Source organism: Lagopus leucura, unplaced genomic scaffold, assembly GCF_019238085.1.
Source record: "Lagopus leucura isolate 7727_CA_CO unplaced genomic scaffold, USGS_WTPT01 Super-Scaffold_100017, whole genome shotgun sequence".
NCBI classification, from domain to species: Eukaryota; Metazoa; Chordata; class Aves; order Galliformes; family Phasianidae; genus Lagopus; species Lagopus leucura.
Window position 1 is genome coordinate 6165610 of NW_024962271.1, and position 17849 is coordinate 6183458.

At 43.3% G+C, this 17849-nt stretch overlaps 2 protein-coding genes across 2 annotated transcripts; both read left to right on the top strand.

Moving 5' to 3' along the window:
- The first annotated feature begins 126 nt into the window (after positions 1-126).
- LOC122183237 (chemokine-like factor) lies at positions 127-2785 on the top strand. Its single transcript, XM_042877068.1, has 4 exons — positions 127-208; positions 286-444; positions 851-946; positions 2438-2785. The coding sequence occupies exons 1-4, from the start codon at positions 146-148 to the stop codon at positions 2540-2542; spliced, it is 423 nt and encodes a 140-aa protein (XP_042733002.1). The 5' UTR covers positions 127-145; the 3' UTR covers positions 2543-2785.
- Positions 2786-3132: 347 nt separating this feature from the next.
- Positions 3133-13718, top strand: CMTM3 (CKLF like MARVEL transmembrane domain containing 3). Its single transcript, XM_042876942.1, has 5 exons — positions 3133-3240; positions 8348-8503; positions 9829-9924; positions 10671-10788; positions 11875-13718. Exons 1-5 carry the CDS (start codon positions 3133-3135, stop codon positions 11901-11903), a joined length of 507 nt encoding a protein of 168 aa, XP_042732876.1. The 3' UTR covers positions 11904-13718.
- The last annotated feature ends 4131 nt before the right edge of the window (positions 13719-17849 follow it).

Genomic DNA, 17849 nt, shown 5'->3' on the forward strand with positions numbered 1-17849 from the left:
CGCCCATCCCCACCGCCGCTCCGGGCCCGCGGCCGCCTCCCGCTTCCGGCCTCCGGCGCGCCGCTTCCGGTCGCGGGGCTGGCCTGGGCGGGGCGGGCGGGACGCCGCCCGCCGGCCGAGGTGCGATAACGGCCGCGGCGGTGCTATGGAGGCGACGGACGCGGCGTTCCCGCGCTCCGTGCGCGGCGCCCTGAAGCTCGCCCGCCTGGTAGGCGCGGCCTTGGCCGCCCCACGCCCCTCTGCCGCGGCCCAGCAGGCGGCTAGCGGTCCCTTGTGCTTTCGCAGGCGGTGGCGGTTGCAGCCTTCGTCTGCTTCGTTGCCTCCCGCTCCCACGAAGCCTACACGGCGCTGGCAGTGATGGAAGCCCTCGTCACGCTGCTGTTCTTCTTGCTGTACCTGCTGAAACTGGACAAGAAGCTCACCTGGCTCTTCTGGCCTCTGGCCGTGAGTGGGCGCGGCGGGGCGGGGTGGGGCGGCTGCTCTTCTGCCCAAGGGAGCGGGCGGGCGCTTCGCTCCGCTGTTAATGGGGTCTCCTCTTACCTCTCTTTTTTTACGTTAAAGTACCCGTTGTTTTAGTCTATGCCAATACAGCCGAGTTCCGTAAATTCGACTTGGGGAAAAAAAAAAAAAAAAAAAAAGCGAATAGAGGTGCGATGAGGAAATTCAGTCGCACGAGTGCTTTCGGCGCGGACCCGCCGGATGGCACCGCTGCTCTTACGGGGATCTCGCAGTTCGGTCCTGTTGTCGCAGCAGAACGGCGGTTTCTTGCCGTCCCGCAGCGGCAGCTGCTCGCGTTCTCCCCAGCCGTGCACTCCGCAGTGAGCATTTCGCCCCTGCTGCCTTTTTCCAGGATATTTTCAACTCGGTGGTTGCAGCTTTGTTCCTGCTAATTGTGGGCTTGTTTGCAGTCATCATCAAAACCAACCACGGGACGCTGGCTGGAGGAGTAAGTCAGAACATATTAATTTCATTCTTAAAGCAGATGTGATTTGGTGTAGTTACATATTTATAAGAATGTGAAAATAATTCTGTTAGGGAGAAAACACCAAGAAGTCACCAACAGAACTGATGCACATTTAGTTTACCTCATTTACAAAACCTTCTGAGTAACCTGCCCTTACCTCCACAGCTTGAAATTCTGGGTGTGACAAGATAACGTTCTTTAAGAGCTGTCCTGTTTAGTTACAGCATGTAAGAGGAAATCGCTGCTCATTAAGAGCATGTTTAGTTACAGCATGTAAGAGGAAACACTGACATTATGGAAGCTCTTTATCAGATACATGCTGGTACATCCCTTGTGAAGCGTATGTTAATTATTTTCTTTGACAAACTGAGAAAATGGTCTTTGCAAACTATGAAGATTTTGATATGCTTGTGATCAAACCAGTTCACTAGCTTAAGCAATTGGTATTAGTTAAAGGAAAAGCTGATGTGACTAGCACACAACAAAGGGGAAAAACTCAGCTTAGAAAGTTCTGAAACTTCAGTTTCCTGAAATACAAACAAAGCTAAAATGTGATGAGGGACCAAAAAAATAAAGACAGACCACCCAGGGAACTTGCCCCGTGAGTTTTTCAAATCAGCTTCAGACAGCTGCACAGCTGGTGTTTTAGTTGGTACCACAAGCAAGCAAGAAGGGTACTGTGTGGTAAAGTGACTGCTGGGAAATCACTTCTCAGTTGTGAGATGAATAGCAGTTAAAGCTGAAAGCAGGAGGCAAATAGAAAGCTTGGAGAACAGGTTTGGGCAGAATGTATGGCATCTTCAGTGTTGAAAGAAAGAGAATTGCCCTTAGGCTTGTGTTCCTAGGGCATATCTGTCTTAAAATCCCCAGTCCACAAAAGGCTTGCTTTAGCACTTCTATTGCTGATCAGATATTGCAGTTTCAATACATGCTTGAATTAAAAAAAAATGTGTGAGATCACAGTGAGAGGTGAGAGCTGCAAAAGTCACCTGTGCAGTCGTGCAGGTGTTGTTCCAGCTGTTTGCCTGAAGTTGTGTTTTTAAATACTTATGTACATTTTCTTCAAACTCAAATATGTTTTCAGTTCAAAGCTTCTGAGAAGAGAAGTGCTGTTGTTTCCTTCTAGGCTTGTTTCTGCAAATGCTGACTTTACTTTGGGCCAGAAGTAAGCGAGGCAGTAGTTACAGAGACAGCAGGACTTCCATTTTGGATAAAAGTGCTGCCTTGCATAATGTAGGTTTGGCTTCACTTTCAAGGAGGAACCTCCTTTCCAGCTCCTCGGACAAACAGCAGACAAAGCCAGGCCGTGGGCTTCTCTCTTAACAGTTTGATGGGATTTAAATATGGATGTCATTTATCAGCCCTCTGGAATCACACATATCAAAGCTAGGGCCAGCTCAGGGAGATGGAATTGCTGCTGGTCGCTGCAGTACAAGATGGAGGAAACTAACAGCATGATTGTTACTTTTGCAGGTGCTTGGTCTTGTGTTGCTTGTTCTCTGTGTTGTTGATGCCGTTGTTCTTTTCCAGAAGATTAGCATCAGTAGACCAAGGGAAAGGAACACTCCTGCAAAATAGGATTTCCATTGTAGCAGAAAGAGAGTTCCTTGATTGTTTTACTGCTCACATGTTAAAGAATATGGATTTTCATATGTTCACCTTTCAGCTCCTGTGTATTTTGCAAATGTAATTCCTAAGCGTTCTCACATTTTAGATACAGTTTCACCGTTACAATCTCACCATTTTAAACTTCAGAAAATTGTCCCGTGTGTCAGAAAACTAATTTCATAATTGTCTTTAATAAAGAAGTCCATTATTTAACGTTCTTGGTGTACGTGAAGTGAAAATGACCCGTGTACCAGCACTCAGTCACCCGCGCTGCGTCCCTGCCAGCCCCCTCGTGCGAGGAGCAGCTGGGGCCGTGCCGGTGTGCGACGGCAGAGCCCTGCGCGTCCCGGCGTTGCCGCGGCTGTTCGGAACGGCGCGGGGCGGGGAGCGGCCGGCCGGGGGAGCGCGGGGCCGCCCCGCCCTTCCAGGAGCAGCCGCTGCACATTTGGGGATGCTGAAAGGTTGCGGGGTTTTTTTTCACGTTTCCGCAGTGTCATGATTTCCGCTTCCCTCCTTCAAAAAAAAGAGAAAAGCAGCCCACAGCCGAGCGCCCCGCAGCCATGGAGGAGCCGGCGGCCAACGCGGAGCCGCCGCCCGGGCTGCGCTCGCTGCTGCCGCCGCGGGAATTTCTGTGCTCCCGTAAGGGGCGGCTGCTGCTCGCCGAGGCGGTAAGGGCCGCGGGAGGGCGGCTGAGCGGGGGTCGGGACGGGGCGGAGAGCGGCGACGGCGCTGCGGATCGGCAGAGCTGGAAGGGCGGGGATGGCGGCCGGGCACGGCACGTTCGGAAGCCAAAAGACGGGCTGGCTTACGCTTCCGCTGCCCGCGAGCCCCTTCTTGGTTGAAAACGCCTGGTTTCGTTGCACGTACCTTAACCAGAAATCCCGACCCGTGCACCGGTACGGTGTGGGAGGGAAGGAGAATTCCCGCCTGGGCAGTGGGTATCTATGAATCAAACCGGAATTCGGGATGGGGCCGGGGAGCTGTGCGTCTCATGGCAGCCATCGGCTCCTCACGGAACGCCCCGACCGCTGCAGGTCCCACCGCCCCATTCCTGCAGCACCCGTGGCTGTGGAATCACACTTGGAAGACGGCAAAGCCCAATCAATTCCTCTTTGCTAATTGGCACATACTTTTGTTACGTACTGTAACGTTTACTGGAAGTCCCTATACAACCTCACGGCCAGTAAATGGCAACTTCCACACAGCCTGGCTTTGTAACATCTCCACCTGATGACATATTTGAGGAATACCGTTGTGGTCATGGCATCACTCACCCTTCCATTGCCTCAGGGAACTACTGGTTGGAAGTGCAATACGAATCACTCTGCCCTAGCACAAGGGGATTTATCCTCTAGCAGGGCTTCCCGAGGGCTAGACAGGCTGGATGCAGCTCTGACCCCTCCCAAAGCTGCAGCCTGAGCCCACCCTGAGCCGCTCACAGCCCCACAGACGGCACATCACCTCTGGGCAGCACAGAGGCAGCAGTAGTTTCTCTCCAAGTGTCAGCGTGGCCAGGAGAAATCCCTGAAAACCACAGACCCCAGAATAAATCCAGCCTGCATACAACTAATGAAATATGGGGGCAAATATTTAAAGATGAGTCCTTGTTAAATCTACCAACTTTAAATGCATCTCAGCTTTAACTATGTATTTTTTATCTTGAATGTCTGATTCTGCTTTGACACAGTACTGATGTTGGGTGGGGTTCTAAGTGCAGATTCTGAACAGTGTCTTTTATTCAGGGCTTCTCATTACTGTTACTGAATACATCATTATTAGCCAGCACCTTGGCAAGTCACAAGAAGTGCACTTCATCTGTCAGCCTTTAAAGTCATGCAACTATCAGCATCCCCTCATGGTAGATCAGGGATTCTCTGTACAGCTAAACAAACACCAAGTCATTTGTTTTTCTTCAACATCAAAGAAAGCAACTACCATATTCTGAAAAATGTCTCCCACCAAAGCAAAGAAAACAACTTGCAAATATATCTTGGCTGGGGTGGAGTGTTCTACTTCTCCTTTTCAATCTGTGGCTAAAAGGGAACAAAAGTTGGCAAATTCCCTCAGCCCAGTGACCTCAGTGGCAGTGGTGGGAGTCACCTCATTACACTGCTTTGTTTTGTGCAACGCAAGGGCCAGCATATGCTCAGTTCAGCTGTCGTAATTCACCACGCCTCAGTCAGTCTGCTATCATTTAAGACAATGGCCACTCAACCATTCCTATTCCCTTATCTTGCCCTACTTGAGGTTCTGATGTACAGAGAGGACAATCTGGACTTACTTTGGGAAGGAAAGCCTTCAGCCTTGGCAGAATACTGATAAAGAAACTCAAGTAGCCCAGGATTGCCACGCTCGGGTTGAAGGCAGCTTTTTAAAGATGTAACAGCGAGGTACATTTTGCCATGAAGTGGAAGTGGATGCTCACAGTGTGGTGTGGTTCTTCATGTCAGCATGTACACAGCCCTGCGGGCCACCAGTGCTGGGCATTCTGGCTCTTCCTCTGGAGCAAGTTGTGCTGCTGATGAAGCTGATTGCGGCTAGAAGCTTAATTATATTCTCAAATTTTATTCAGAGAAGGAAGTTGTTTTGATCTTCCTATGAATTTTTTATTCCATCTGGGAGAGCCAGGCCGCCACCAAGCAGCAGTAACATCAAACACACACATAAGCTTTGCCATCTCTCCTTCTGCTGTTTACTCTTCCCGTCTGGCTCCTCTGCTTTCTAATCATTGCTCTCTCTGACAAGGTTCTTTTTTCCCCTCCCCCTCTTTTCACCCTTCCTTTTCTATTCTTTTCTTGTGCCACTATTTCTTCCATGTACTTTAAAACCCTTGCCTTCAGCTGTTCGTTTTCCCTAAGAACACTCAAGTTGCAGTTTTCAAGGTCAATATACAATCCATGCTCTCTTCCTTCCCTGAAACACTTTTTCAGTTCCTAATAAATATGGTATGAACATACAAGGTTGTCCTATGTCGCACAATGTAGAAATCATTGTGCCTGTTCTTTTCTTCTTTTCCTGTCTGTCTTTTCTCATTTCAGTCTTCTCTGAACTGCACTTCATGACTGAAACCTCCCTGCTCTGCGCACAGCCTCCTTGAAGATCCCCTGGGCTGCAGCCAGCCGGCCCCGCTTCTACATCAGGGGCACCAAGAGCTTCGTCACCAGGAGCACAGTGGAGAAGTACCTGAATAGCAGAGACCACTAAGGCATTTCCTCCGCCAGCAAACAATAACAAAACACACTGCTGTCAGAAGAGATCACCATTAGCCACTTAAAATGTTTAAGCTAACCTGTTGTTCTCTGAGCAGTGCACATTTAGCCACAAGCAGTGAGAGGCGCCCAGCAGGGTGTGTGTAGCTGTGCATAATGTTGTCAGCTGTTTCCTGGCATCCATGTCATCCCCATGGGCTGCACTGGGTCTGTTCTGTGTGTGCAGGAGAGGCAAACGCCTTCACATATCCTGCCTGTGACCTCAGCACTGCAGCAGGCCTCCCTTACAGAGCACACTACTTTAATTGTTGGAACTAAGTGTATTTTATACCTCAAACCGAAGGCTGGTTATATGATGAAGTGTTGCCTTCCCAGTGCCTGGCCAGCATAAAAAGCCAAGGAGCACAATATCAAGTAATTGTTACATGGGAGAAAACTTGTTTTTTGAAATGCAGTACCAGAAAAGTTCCTTTACGAAGAACTATTATTTAACTTTTTTGTTTTGTTTTGTTTCCATGATGTACGTTCCCATCCTCACAAAAAAGAGGTGCTCAGGAGTAAAAAAAATAAAATTAAAAAAAAAAAAAAAAATCAGGCCTCATTTTCATGGGACTTTTTATGACACCATTGCCAGGAGCTCCTATTTTGCTCTTTTCTGAACTGGAACTCCCTGCATCCAAATATTGGTCCATGGCAAAGGCAGACACAACCACACTGACCTCAGCTGCAGGAACAGCTCAGGCTCCTGAACTGCTCTCAAAGGACACAACTCCAGGGACCAAAGAAAACCCAGAGTGTGAATACACTTTAATTAATACAGCTGATAAAACATCACCCCACCCCCCACCCCCCCCATGTAAAATACATCAAATGAGTTCCCTCTGCTGTGTGAGAACTCTGGTAAGGCTGCAAAGAGTATGCAAGCAACAGGCAAATAACAGGATAAATATTGACAGAACACAGCCCTGATGCAGACCAGTTTCTTACAACCTAATGAAACAGGAACAATGCGTAAGCTTCTAAGATAAATATAGTTTCATACTAAAAATGTCACATCCTCTCAAGTTTCACCACCCAGTCCTAAGGAATCTAAACAATACACTTCAGTCACTGTCATCCTGGTCAATTCTTTTGGAATTTAGAACAAAAGCTTGTTAATTCCTTACCTTAACAAATCACTTCAGCAGGACTCAACTGTTTATTTGCCTCCTACACACAAACAGGCTCTTTTGATACATATATTGAGGGCTGAGTGACTCTTATAGGAGCAATCAGTGTCTTACCTTTTAAGGGCAATATGGGTATTCCTTGAGGTACAGGTGATGCTCTCACAGGAACACACAGCAGCAGCAATGAAAAAAAAGCCATAGTTCTGAAATTCAATGAAGCAAATATACTGATCATCTCAACTGGAACATTTACACTATTCAGAAAGCCTTATCTGCCTTCTAAGGGGCCATCTGGGGGAGAAGTATGTCTACTTTTAAGATCAGACGAGCAAGAATGTGAGAAGCATCCCAATTTAGAATTAAAACCCTCCTGATCTATTCCTCAGACTGTGCCTACCGTTATGGCAACAAAAACCATCCTTGAGCATCTAAGGCCAAAAAGTGCCTCCAAAGGAAAGGCTGGATGCAGCAGTCCAGGTGTAAGTCAGCACATAACTGCCGCAGAAAGTGTAGTCTAATGTGGTACCTACCATGAGACAGTAGAACTGGAGCCTCTTGGATGTGACCAGCTCAAAGTACAAGACTGGAGAACTGCTCAGTTTTGCCCCAGTTCCCTCACCTCCCATCTTCACACACAAGTACTGTTGTACTGTGGACATCTGGAGATGTCCAGAACAGCAGCACAGCGCTCTGGTACTGTCTGATTTAGGAGAAAGTACATTTTCCTTGGTCATTTTTCCCACTGTAGAAACACCTTGAACCATAAGTCACATATTAATTGTATTTAAATTGAGGGAAAACATGCTTTGTTATTTTGCAGAGTTATAAAAAAAAAATTATGGAAATAAATAGATCTATGGGGGTAGCTATAACTCTCTAAAACAGTTGTCTACACTGAGAAACCGGAACCAGAGACAGAGAAATCACAGAATAACTAACTCCTGTCTTTTTTGTCCATTAACAGTAGACATAATTTCTTTCAACTCAAAGAAGATTAGAAGTGCTGAGTTACTTTTGGTACCTGAGCAATGATTTGCATTTCAAATGACAACTGTCATGGCTGAAAGCTCAAAGCTCTGTTTGCTTGGCAAAGTTCCACTGCATTTTCAGAATTATGTTGTCAAGAGTTGTTTACAACCCAGAACGAATTACTGGCTCAGATAGGTGAAAATCTACCAAGATCTCTGGAGAGCCAAATGTACACACTGAAATAAATGGCATGACTTCAGATTTATTCCTCAGTGAACGAGAAAATTCATTTTGTGCAAAAAAATAAAATAAAAAAAAAAGTAGGAAGCAAGATACGCCATCATCAGCCCAGTAACACTTCAAAGCTGCTCAGCTGCCTAAGGCTCTGCCATTCCATGTGAATAATGAGTGTTTTCCTTTTACTCTAGGTGCTGTCATTTATCATCTTTATCTGCTATATTGCATCTTCAGCTTCTGCATTCATGATGGCACCACTCCTAGAATTTCTGCTGGCACTGTTTCTTTTTTTTGCCTATGCCTCTAAACTTAATGAGAAGTTTAAAGGACTCTACTGGCCTTTGACAGTAAGTGAAATATGAACTATAACCACAGATTTAATTGTACAGTACAAGAAAAAGGACTATACTGGAGTTCAGGCTGGCTGCTAGTAGTTTTACTCCTGATGAGAAGTTTGTCCATTTTACCTTTCATTCAAAAGGTCCCAAAGCACTCTTTAAATTATGTTCTACAATATACTATAGCTTTCCAGGTATTGACACATAGCACTGCTTTGTTAGAGCACAGGATTTTTGCCTGGGCAAATGGTTTTCAGAAGCAGCCAACATCAGCCTGAGCCTTTCCATTGCTGAGGTCTCAATGATACACATGGTGAAAGTGAGGCATGCACTTGACTGCTTTTAAAACCTCAGGTAAAAGCTGTTCAGATGCAGATATCCACATGCATTTAGATACTCACATGCTGACGGACAACTAATTGTGTTAAGTGGGGATGTCCTGCTACTCTTGCTGGCAGAGGTCGCTGGCTGCTCTTTAGGACATTTTTGCATTTGCAGTTGCAGGTAATTACTGCTCAGTGACCACTGGATGTCTCTGCTGCTTCAAAAATGCAATACAAAGAAAGCATTAATCTATCAGTACACATTCTTTGAAAGTAAATAAATCACTGATGTAGTCAGATTGGGCTCTCTCTTTGGTACAGCTTCACAAGAGTTTACCCTAGTGAGATTTGAATTAGTGCTCTCAATCAATAAAAATACCATTAGAAAGGCCTTTGGTGGATAAAACAATAGTAGTGACTATGAAAGTTTGCCTGCTTTTCAGACAGTAATCTCAATTTCTTCATACAGAACTAAGAAAACAAGCACTTGTATGTTTATTTATTATATCCATTACCACAACATACTCCAGCTGCAGAACAGAGGTAACTGACCTCGCTCCAACTCCAGACCAATCAAGTTTCTCGTAGATTTGTCTTCTGAGACAGTACCTTACCTGTCCATCTGGCCTGAAAATGCAGACCTCATTGTGAACAGGTCAAGATACCATTCTTTTGGCTCACATGATTTACACAGCCCTACGAATCACAGTTCTTCTTTTATTGAACCGTTCACAGATAAGGCTGCTCCAGCACATCACTACTTGTATTACAGGGCATGGCTCCTGCCCAGCAGAGCTGCACTCTCAGGAGCTGATGCCAAGATTTCAGTCATATTTCATATAGAAATATTTCCCAGATGAATAGTTCATTTACTGAAGGCTGTAGTCACGTTCCAGCATCAGGCAAGTCAGACAGCACCAAAGGCTTACAACTTCCCAAGCGATTCTCAGAGGATTGTGTGTGTCGGAATTATGCGACTGAGCTGATGCTCCCACACTGCTTATTTTACAGGATTTCCTGCGCTGTGTCACTGCTGCTGTTATTTACTTTGCCATTTCAATCGCTGCTGTCTCAAAATACAGTGATGGAGCATCCAAAGCAGCCGGAGTAAGTAGATGTCAGCTTTCCTCTTCAATAGTTTAATGAACTGTGTAGGAACACGCATCAGAAACAAATTTTGACCCTACTGCAAGTAGTAAACACTTGAATTAAAAAGTGAAGAATTTGCCTAAAAAGCAGGGAAGAAACAGTCAGTTATTTAGGAGAACAGGTTCTGAATCAACAAATAGCTGTTTTCATCCTAATACTACTGCTCAAAGTTAATGGCATGACTTTGGGAAAACACTTATTCTGATTTGCAATTTCACTAGCTGTGTCAAAAAGATAAAGCTCAACTGTTCCTGCCCAAAAAACAAATGTAGCAGAACCAGCAATAATATACATGTAACTGCTAAGGACGGTCCAAAATAAGTGATTTCACCTTTGTGCTTCAAATGCATAATTTTGCTTGGATAAACTGAAACAGTAGCAGTCATCACTTTACCCTCTTGTATGTGGGCTGTCCAGGAGAAAGCCTTTGCTATTAGTATCAGCACATTCAGAAATAAGATACAGCTTCTGCAGTTGCAACTTGACTACAGGTATCAATAATTTATGCATCATAAAATTTGCATAAAGACATGACAAGCTAGGCAAGAACTACACCCAGTACTGTAAGCCACTGAACTTTACTGAGCAATCCCAAATCAGACACAATTTTAAAACTAAGATGTTACTGGAATTTGTCACTCGGTTGATTTGTTCTGTCATTGATAGACATGTTGTTAAGGATCACATCAATTCTGCCATTTTAGGTGTTTGGATTTATAGCCACAATAGTGTACGCTATCGATTTCTACATAACATTCAATGACCTGGTTACTTTTCTCAAGCAAGGCAGTTCTGAGTCCCCTGAAAGGCGCAAGTCAGAAGGTAGGTAAAATCCTTTTGGTCATACAAGCATGAAATGTGATTCTTCTCTATTTCACCCTTCGTTTGTCAGCAAGAGCACTCAAATAGCAAGAGTTCCTATTCTCGGCTACCATCATTTGGTACTAAGTTTTCAACTAAATATTCAACTAAGCCAAATTATGAAGGTCCTTAGTATTAAACCAGAAGAACTGGAATTTTCACAATTTATTAAGATCCTAACAAACCAAGAATTTGAGATTTAGTTTCTCAGAGTTGTGTGCCATCTAACTTTGAAAACCTCCTAAATCCAATTATAGAAGTAATTGTGCAGCACAGATTTTTGCGAAAGATGACTTAAAGGAACAGATCATAGGAAACAGTGTTAAAGAGATTAAAAACCATTCAGCCCCACAATCTGAAATGGCCACAGAACAAGAACAAGATCAGGTGATTAGGGTATAAAATTAGACTAAAGTTAGAGTCTATTGGCCTGGAGATGGAGAGAGAAACTTTTGAACTTGCATACACGTAGTCAAGCAGCTGTGCTGGGGGTGACAATGAAGAACCCCTGCCCTGCAACACTGCTCCTCCAGCATAAGCCACGTTCATACGGTGGCTCTCAATGACAGGGGACAGAATTCTCTTGCTTCTTGCAAGCTGAGTCTCACACTTGGGCAAGATGCATCTCTGTATGCCCACAGGGATTTCTTAATGCCCCAGAGCTTCTGGCTTTCAGATCTGTTTAACTGGCAGTGCGTAACCAAGACCTGCATCAAACAGCAATACTTCAGCACAGGAAGCATATTGTAAGCAGGCTTCCTCTCAGTGGTCACACTAACAGAAGTATCTTTGCAGCTTCTTTCATTTGAACTGTTGTCTATCTTGCTGTTGTGGCATTTTCACCAAGTCCTCTGAAATGTCATTTAAAGCTGTATTAGCAGGTTAGTCAGAACTGGCACGTTGCAAACTCCTCCCCTAAATACACCACATCCTTCGAAGCAGGCACCCACAGAGGAGCAGCAGGTGTCTCTCAGCTAGAGCTAAAGCTGCTCCAATTTCCAATTTGTTCTCGTTATTGTGTTTTATTTGGTTTGTTTTAAATTTCAGATGAAGACTCCGATTCTGACTCAGACTGAAAAAACAAACACCAGCCGAGTGTGAAGGGAAGATAATCAAGCACTTTCCTCTCTGCTGACTGCACTGCCAATTGAAACATCTCTCTTACTTCAGCCTCAATATCCTCTTTCCACTTCACTGTTTATGGAATCACCAAAGCATAGGGCAGTGGTGTGGTGAAGGAGACCATTCCCAATACCATTAAACACTCTTCCAGAAATAAGGATACGTAATACAGAACTAAGGCTTCTACAGATTTCAACCTCCTAGAGGTCTGCATCCAAACAACCCTTTGTTGTTCGGCATGCAGCGTGCCGAGTAAATGGGAACACAGTATTTTAAACTTATAGCAGAGCTTTTAACATGCTTTCTCAATTCCAAGTCTTTAACACTTACTTCTTGCTTTAATACTTCTTGCTGTGCCAAAGAAAAGAGGCCCAGAATGCCTCTATTTCACTTATATTTTTCTTGATTAACTAACAACATTTATCTCAAGTCTGAGCATTCCACTATCTCAACCACATCAAGGCATGGATTATAGTTGGTTTCAGTACATCAGTATCTACTGCCTAAATGTCGATAACAAGTGACAACTGGAAATGAGCAGCAAGCATAAATCTCAAAGTGTAACGGTGCCTCATCAGACATTATCACTTTTTAAGCTGCCTGGATGGGATCACGTTCTCATTTTCTGCAGTTTCACCACAGATATGTGGTAGAACAGAAGTGGAATCTTACCAGCCCCTTCCTACTGTTTTTGTGGAAGCCCTTGTACATGTGCGTTTGCACATGCAGGTAAGGAAGGCTTCCCAAAACCACCCAGCTACACCATGTGCCTATGAGAGCTTGCACATGTTTGCGTGCAAGGTATCATTGTCTGATCTCATGCTCTATCTTGCCAACATTGGTCTTCCAATGAGAAACAGCGCTGTAGTTGCTCTACTGGGTCCACAAAACAGATGATTGTACCGGAAAAACTCAGGATACCTGGACTTCCAGAGGGCAACTTCCTTCCCACTGTGAAGAGGTAAAAAAGCCAACCTCCAAAATAAAGAATGTCTGCACAAAATCCATGTCCTCAGCCCTCACCCTCGCCTCACAAGGACAAGATTTACTTTAATATTTTTGGGAAAAACCTGAATTTACAAGAACATGTTTTCATGGGTAGCACAACTTAACTTGCAAATTGCGTGCCAACACGTAAGCGTGTATCACTTGGAAACAGCATGGCATGCTTCTCATATATGGCATCAGGTATGTTTCAAAGAAACCTGTATACATTAAAATAATTAATACAGCAGAACATGTTGCTTAAAAAAATAATTAAAGTGAGAGCAGATGGTACTAACAATAAATGAAAACAGAGCTAAAACAGCAAAAGCAGATTTCATTTGGAACAAAATGACTGCTTGGGTTCCAATTCCCTGCTGGCAGCTGGCTGCTAACAGGCAAAAGCACGGTACCTGACAGTGAGCTGGTGCTTGGGAAGGTGCTGGCCAGATTTGGAGATGTCTACCAGGCAGCTTCTACAACTCCTGTTCTCACACCACTGAGGGAATAAAAGGAAACCAGATGTTTGCTTCCAGATGTGATAAATAATCTTTGCTTTTCTGAAAAGAGCTCATTGGACCTTTTCTTATTTGAAATCCTCTCTTTCCTCTCTGTTGTCATGTTTTACTGACACTCACTGTGACATCAGGAGATCTGGGCTTTTTATATTCAATTTATTTGTATTTTTTTATTATTTTTTTTAAGTGTACTGCATGCCACAGCCAGAAACTAGTACATGGTTAATATTTAGAAACCATGCTGGATTAAATCTCTTTTAATAGAAACACTGGGTGTCTTTACTTAAATATCTCATCCTTGCCTCTGAACAGTGGGAATAACGCTATTTCAGGCAACTCTGACACAAAGGACACTGTATTCTGGAGATGCAGAGGACAGCACTGGCAGCCAATCACACATGGTTACATATTTTGCAAGGAGAATCTTCATCCTTACTTAAGCAAATAATAAATAAATAACCAAGCATTTGTTTTAGCATATGTAGTAGGCATCATATGTAGTGACCTCATTTGGCAGATAACAACATTGTAAAATAAGATTCCCCTTTGGATTTACCCTTTAAAGACACACAGTCAGTATAAATGCTTGTTAAATTTACCCATCAGAATAGTCAAAATCAACAGGAAAAAGCAACCTTGCTCACAACAAACAGAAGTTGCTTCAGGACTTCATTAGGCATGTGCTGAATTGCCTGTTCAGACAATGCAAGCACTTGATGATTTCATTTATTTCTAAGCAGTTAGCTCCCAGGGTCGAGTGGTTGCTTGATTCCAGCCTTTTAAATAAAAAGATCTATTCCCACGACTGAAATAAAATGCATTTGGGTATTTTATGAACAGCATTTCAGAAAAGAAAATCCAATTAAAAATAATTCCTTTAAAGCCAATACTTTAAAGTCTGGTGCATGGCAGAAGCAGTCTGCCTGGTTTTTGTTTGGCTTGTTTTCTGCACTGTGAAGATCAAAAGGAGTGGGAGCACTGGTTTCTCCACACTCTTGCCAAATGTTACGCCTATGGTGTGCAGTCTTATTTGTTTTTGGTGTGCCAGCAGTATCATAACCAAACGTGTCTCTTCAGTGACAACACTCGTTCCAAACAGGAGCTGTTCAAAAAGCGTACAGGTTGATGTATGCCTTCATTACAACTAGAACACAACAATCTGCATTTTGACTTTCTGTGCATGCTGAACAGCGCTCAGCAATAGCAAAACCTGGGAATTCAGAAGACCTTTCCCAGCACCCTTTCAATTCAGGCTCTGCTGTCCTTTGCGCACGCTGTACATTACTCCACCTCAGGCTGCTTTTCACCTGTGCTATTCAAAGTCCTGAAAGCCTTACATTTCCAATTAACAAAATAATTCCAAGGTACTACTAAGCGATCCATCTCAGCCCACGTGGTATTTGAGAAGCATGCTTTCACCAGCCTGGTGTGCTTAAAAGCAGATGACTATTTAATGCTTGGCATAGCAAGCAGATGTTTTTAATTCATTACGCTTTTGTTCACCGTACAATTTTCTAAGCCTATATTTTACAGCTGCATCTTCCCCTGCTAGGAAAACAGTGGTCTGCATTAGGAAGTGAGTATGTACTTGCAGCCAGATACTGGTAATGCATATTCTTGATACCTACACTTCTATAATGTGTAAAACAAGGCAATACGTATTGCTCGTAGGCTCAGATAAACCTTCTAACAGGTAGCTTGAAATTTTGACTTTTGAGAGATTAAAAAAGTGATTTCAACAATAAGGACACAAACTGTCCCCTAAAAGCAAAGAGAAGGCACATACCATCTTATATTTCTACATATGATTCACCTAGCAGCCTTGGAACTTTTTCTGAGCTTATGTTAAGGAAGCACAAGAAATTTACATAAGTACTGAGAATATGAGTCTTCTTACAAGGTATCTGGGACTCCTTTTTATCAGGAGTACTGGTTTAAAAGTCAGGATGCAAACAAATCTTGCTTTTTCTAAATAAATAGAACTGTTTAGAAAAATAAAGCACACTCACCTCCACTGCAGCACCTTTACTGGAAGATGTCACAGTACTCTGAATGCTGTGCAAAACTTAGAAGATAAAACAAAAAGATTACATACACTCAGAAAACTTGCTTTTTCCACCTATTACCTTGAAAAAGAGAACAGTGATACCAGCATTCATTCTGAATCAGGCAATACTTGTGCTTTTATGTATTTTGGATGTTGCCCATCACATTTCATTAGCCCAATCCACGACATTCATTAAATAAGAAATCAATCACAGTCTTCCCAGGAGAATAAAGTCATTCTTCAGTGTTTAAAAGACAGACAAAGTAAACATGATTTGTTCTATTCCACAGCTGATAAAGCTTCTCTTGACCAGGGAACACCATGCCAGCAGCAACATGCCACTACATCCAGCACTAACCATCTGGTTACTTGAACAGCATCAGTTACATTAAGGTCTGATCTCTAGGCGAGTACAACAGATGTAATACCACAACTTGTTAAGACTACCACTGCTGAGCACCTACACGAGCAAAATGATCAGTCTATCTTGGTGAAGAGATGCACAAGCACATGTCCGTCCATACTGAATCCTTCCACAAAAGCTCATTGACACACCCCAACTAATGTCACCAACCTCCCCCCCACTTGCTATCCTCCCTTGCAGGCTTTCAAGCATGCAATCCACATTCCCACAACACTCACTCGGCCATCTGTGCACCAAAGCCATCTGAACACCCAAAATACTGGTCGCATCAAGGTAAGATACGTGACCTTTAGCCCAGGAGATGGCAGAGCACTACCACTCACTGCACATTTTGGTCCTCAAATCCCTTCTCAGTCCAGAGCACGATGCTGCAAACCCAAAATACAGTGTTTTGTTGTTCCAGTGTGCCACAGAAACCTCCAGAGTCATAGAAACCTCAGGCAGAAATCTTTTGTTCAGCTGTTTTGTTGTGTTTTTGTTCTTTTTTTTTTTATCTCTATGACATTGTCTTGCATTGAAAATGCATTTAGCAACTGCACTTGCTGCATAGTCAACTAATCAACCATAACACTGAACTTATATATTGCCTTTACAGATGAAGACAATCTTTAATACTTTAATACGTCCATTTATTAAACAGGAAATCCTTCACAAATGATTTCATACTATATTGATCAAAGTAAGTGTTAGAAAACTACAATTTTCCCTACATACAAAAATACAGACTTTAAACACTATGAAGACATAATCAGAAGAGTACCATGAAAATCCATAGAGCTCAAATCGTCAAATATCAGAAGGAAAATCGACAAAGACATCTAAATTAAAAATTTACAAAAAGTAACGTGCCCATATACAAAAGACTGGAAAAGTAAAATGACATTTTAAACTGATAAATACACCGTTTAAATTACACTAGAATTGTGTAGATTTTTAAAATAAGGACTGCTGTATTCCAAGATCATTCTTCAACGTGTGTTTTTGTTCAGCTTTAAACCAACAGAAAACAAGGGCACAACATATTGAAAACCCATTATTGGTATAAAGAAACAAGTTAGGGGTTGTGTTTTCTCGTACAGTTGCCTTCGAAATTGTTCGCACGTTAACAGCACGACATTCACAAACAGAGCTGGAAGATGCTATCCTTACACATGTGAGCTACTGCTGTTAACAGTGACAAGACAGTGATCACAGCCAGTTGGTACTTCTACAGACAGCACTGAGTTTATCAGCTGGTCTGCGTGCAATCTAATTCAAAACACTAAAAATACTTACCAAATACCGTGAGATTGCTTCAAGGCTGTACATGGGCTCTATGCTAACATTAGTTAGCTTGTGAGATTCTTCAAATCCTTGAATCAGAACATGCTTTTGGTGATAAATGGATGCCTTATCTTGCAGACTCCTAAGTCAATGGGGAACTTTGCCTGAGTAAGGACAACAGAGCCAGTTTCTGCATTTGCAGCAGCATATACAGAACACTTAAGAGATTTTCCTTGGCAATATATTACAATTTTTTGTACTTCAAAAGTGAAACACCAAGGGTATTACATAGCAGAAGCATACTCATAAGTCGGAAGAAAAACTGCACCCCCTTTGCTCAGCCCCGAGATGCAACTCTAACCCACTGCCTTTGACTGACATTTCTGAGCTGTTCACAACTACAAACCTGTCAGTATAGGAACTATACCCGAGGGACAAGTCTTACATCCAGGCCCAGATGTTCCTTCCTCAGACACCATTAAGCATACATATAGCTACTGTTAGGAATGTTTAGACTGCATCTACTGTGTTTCTCTAGAGGAGCCCAAATTAGCACCAAGGATACAGAGATCCCACACTGAGCACTTCTTTATACACATGTCAAGGAAACAGAGCTGAAATACCTTCACTTCAGCAATGTGCTTCAACTTCATCTTTCAGGTAG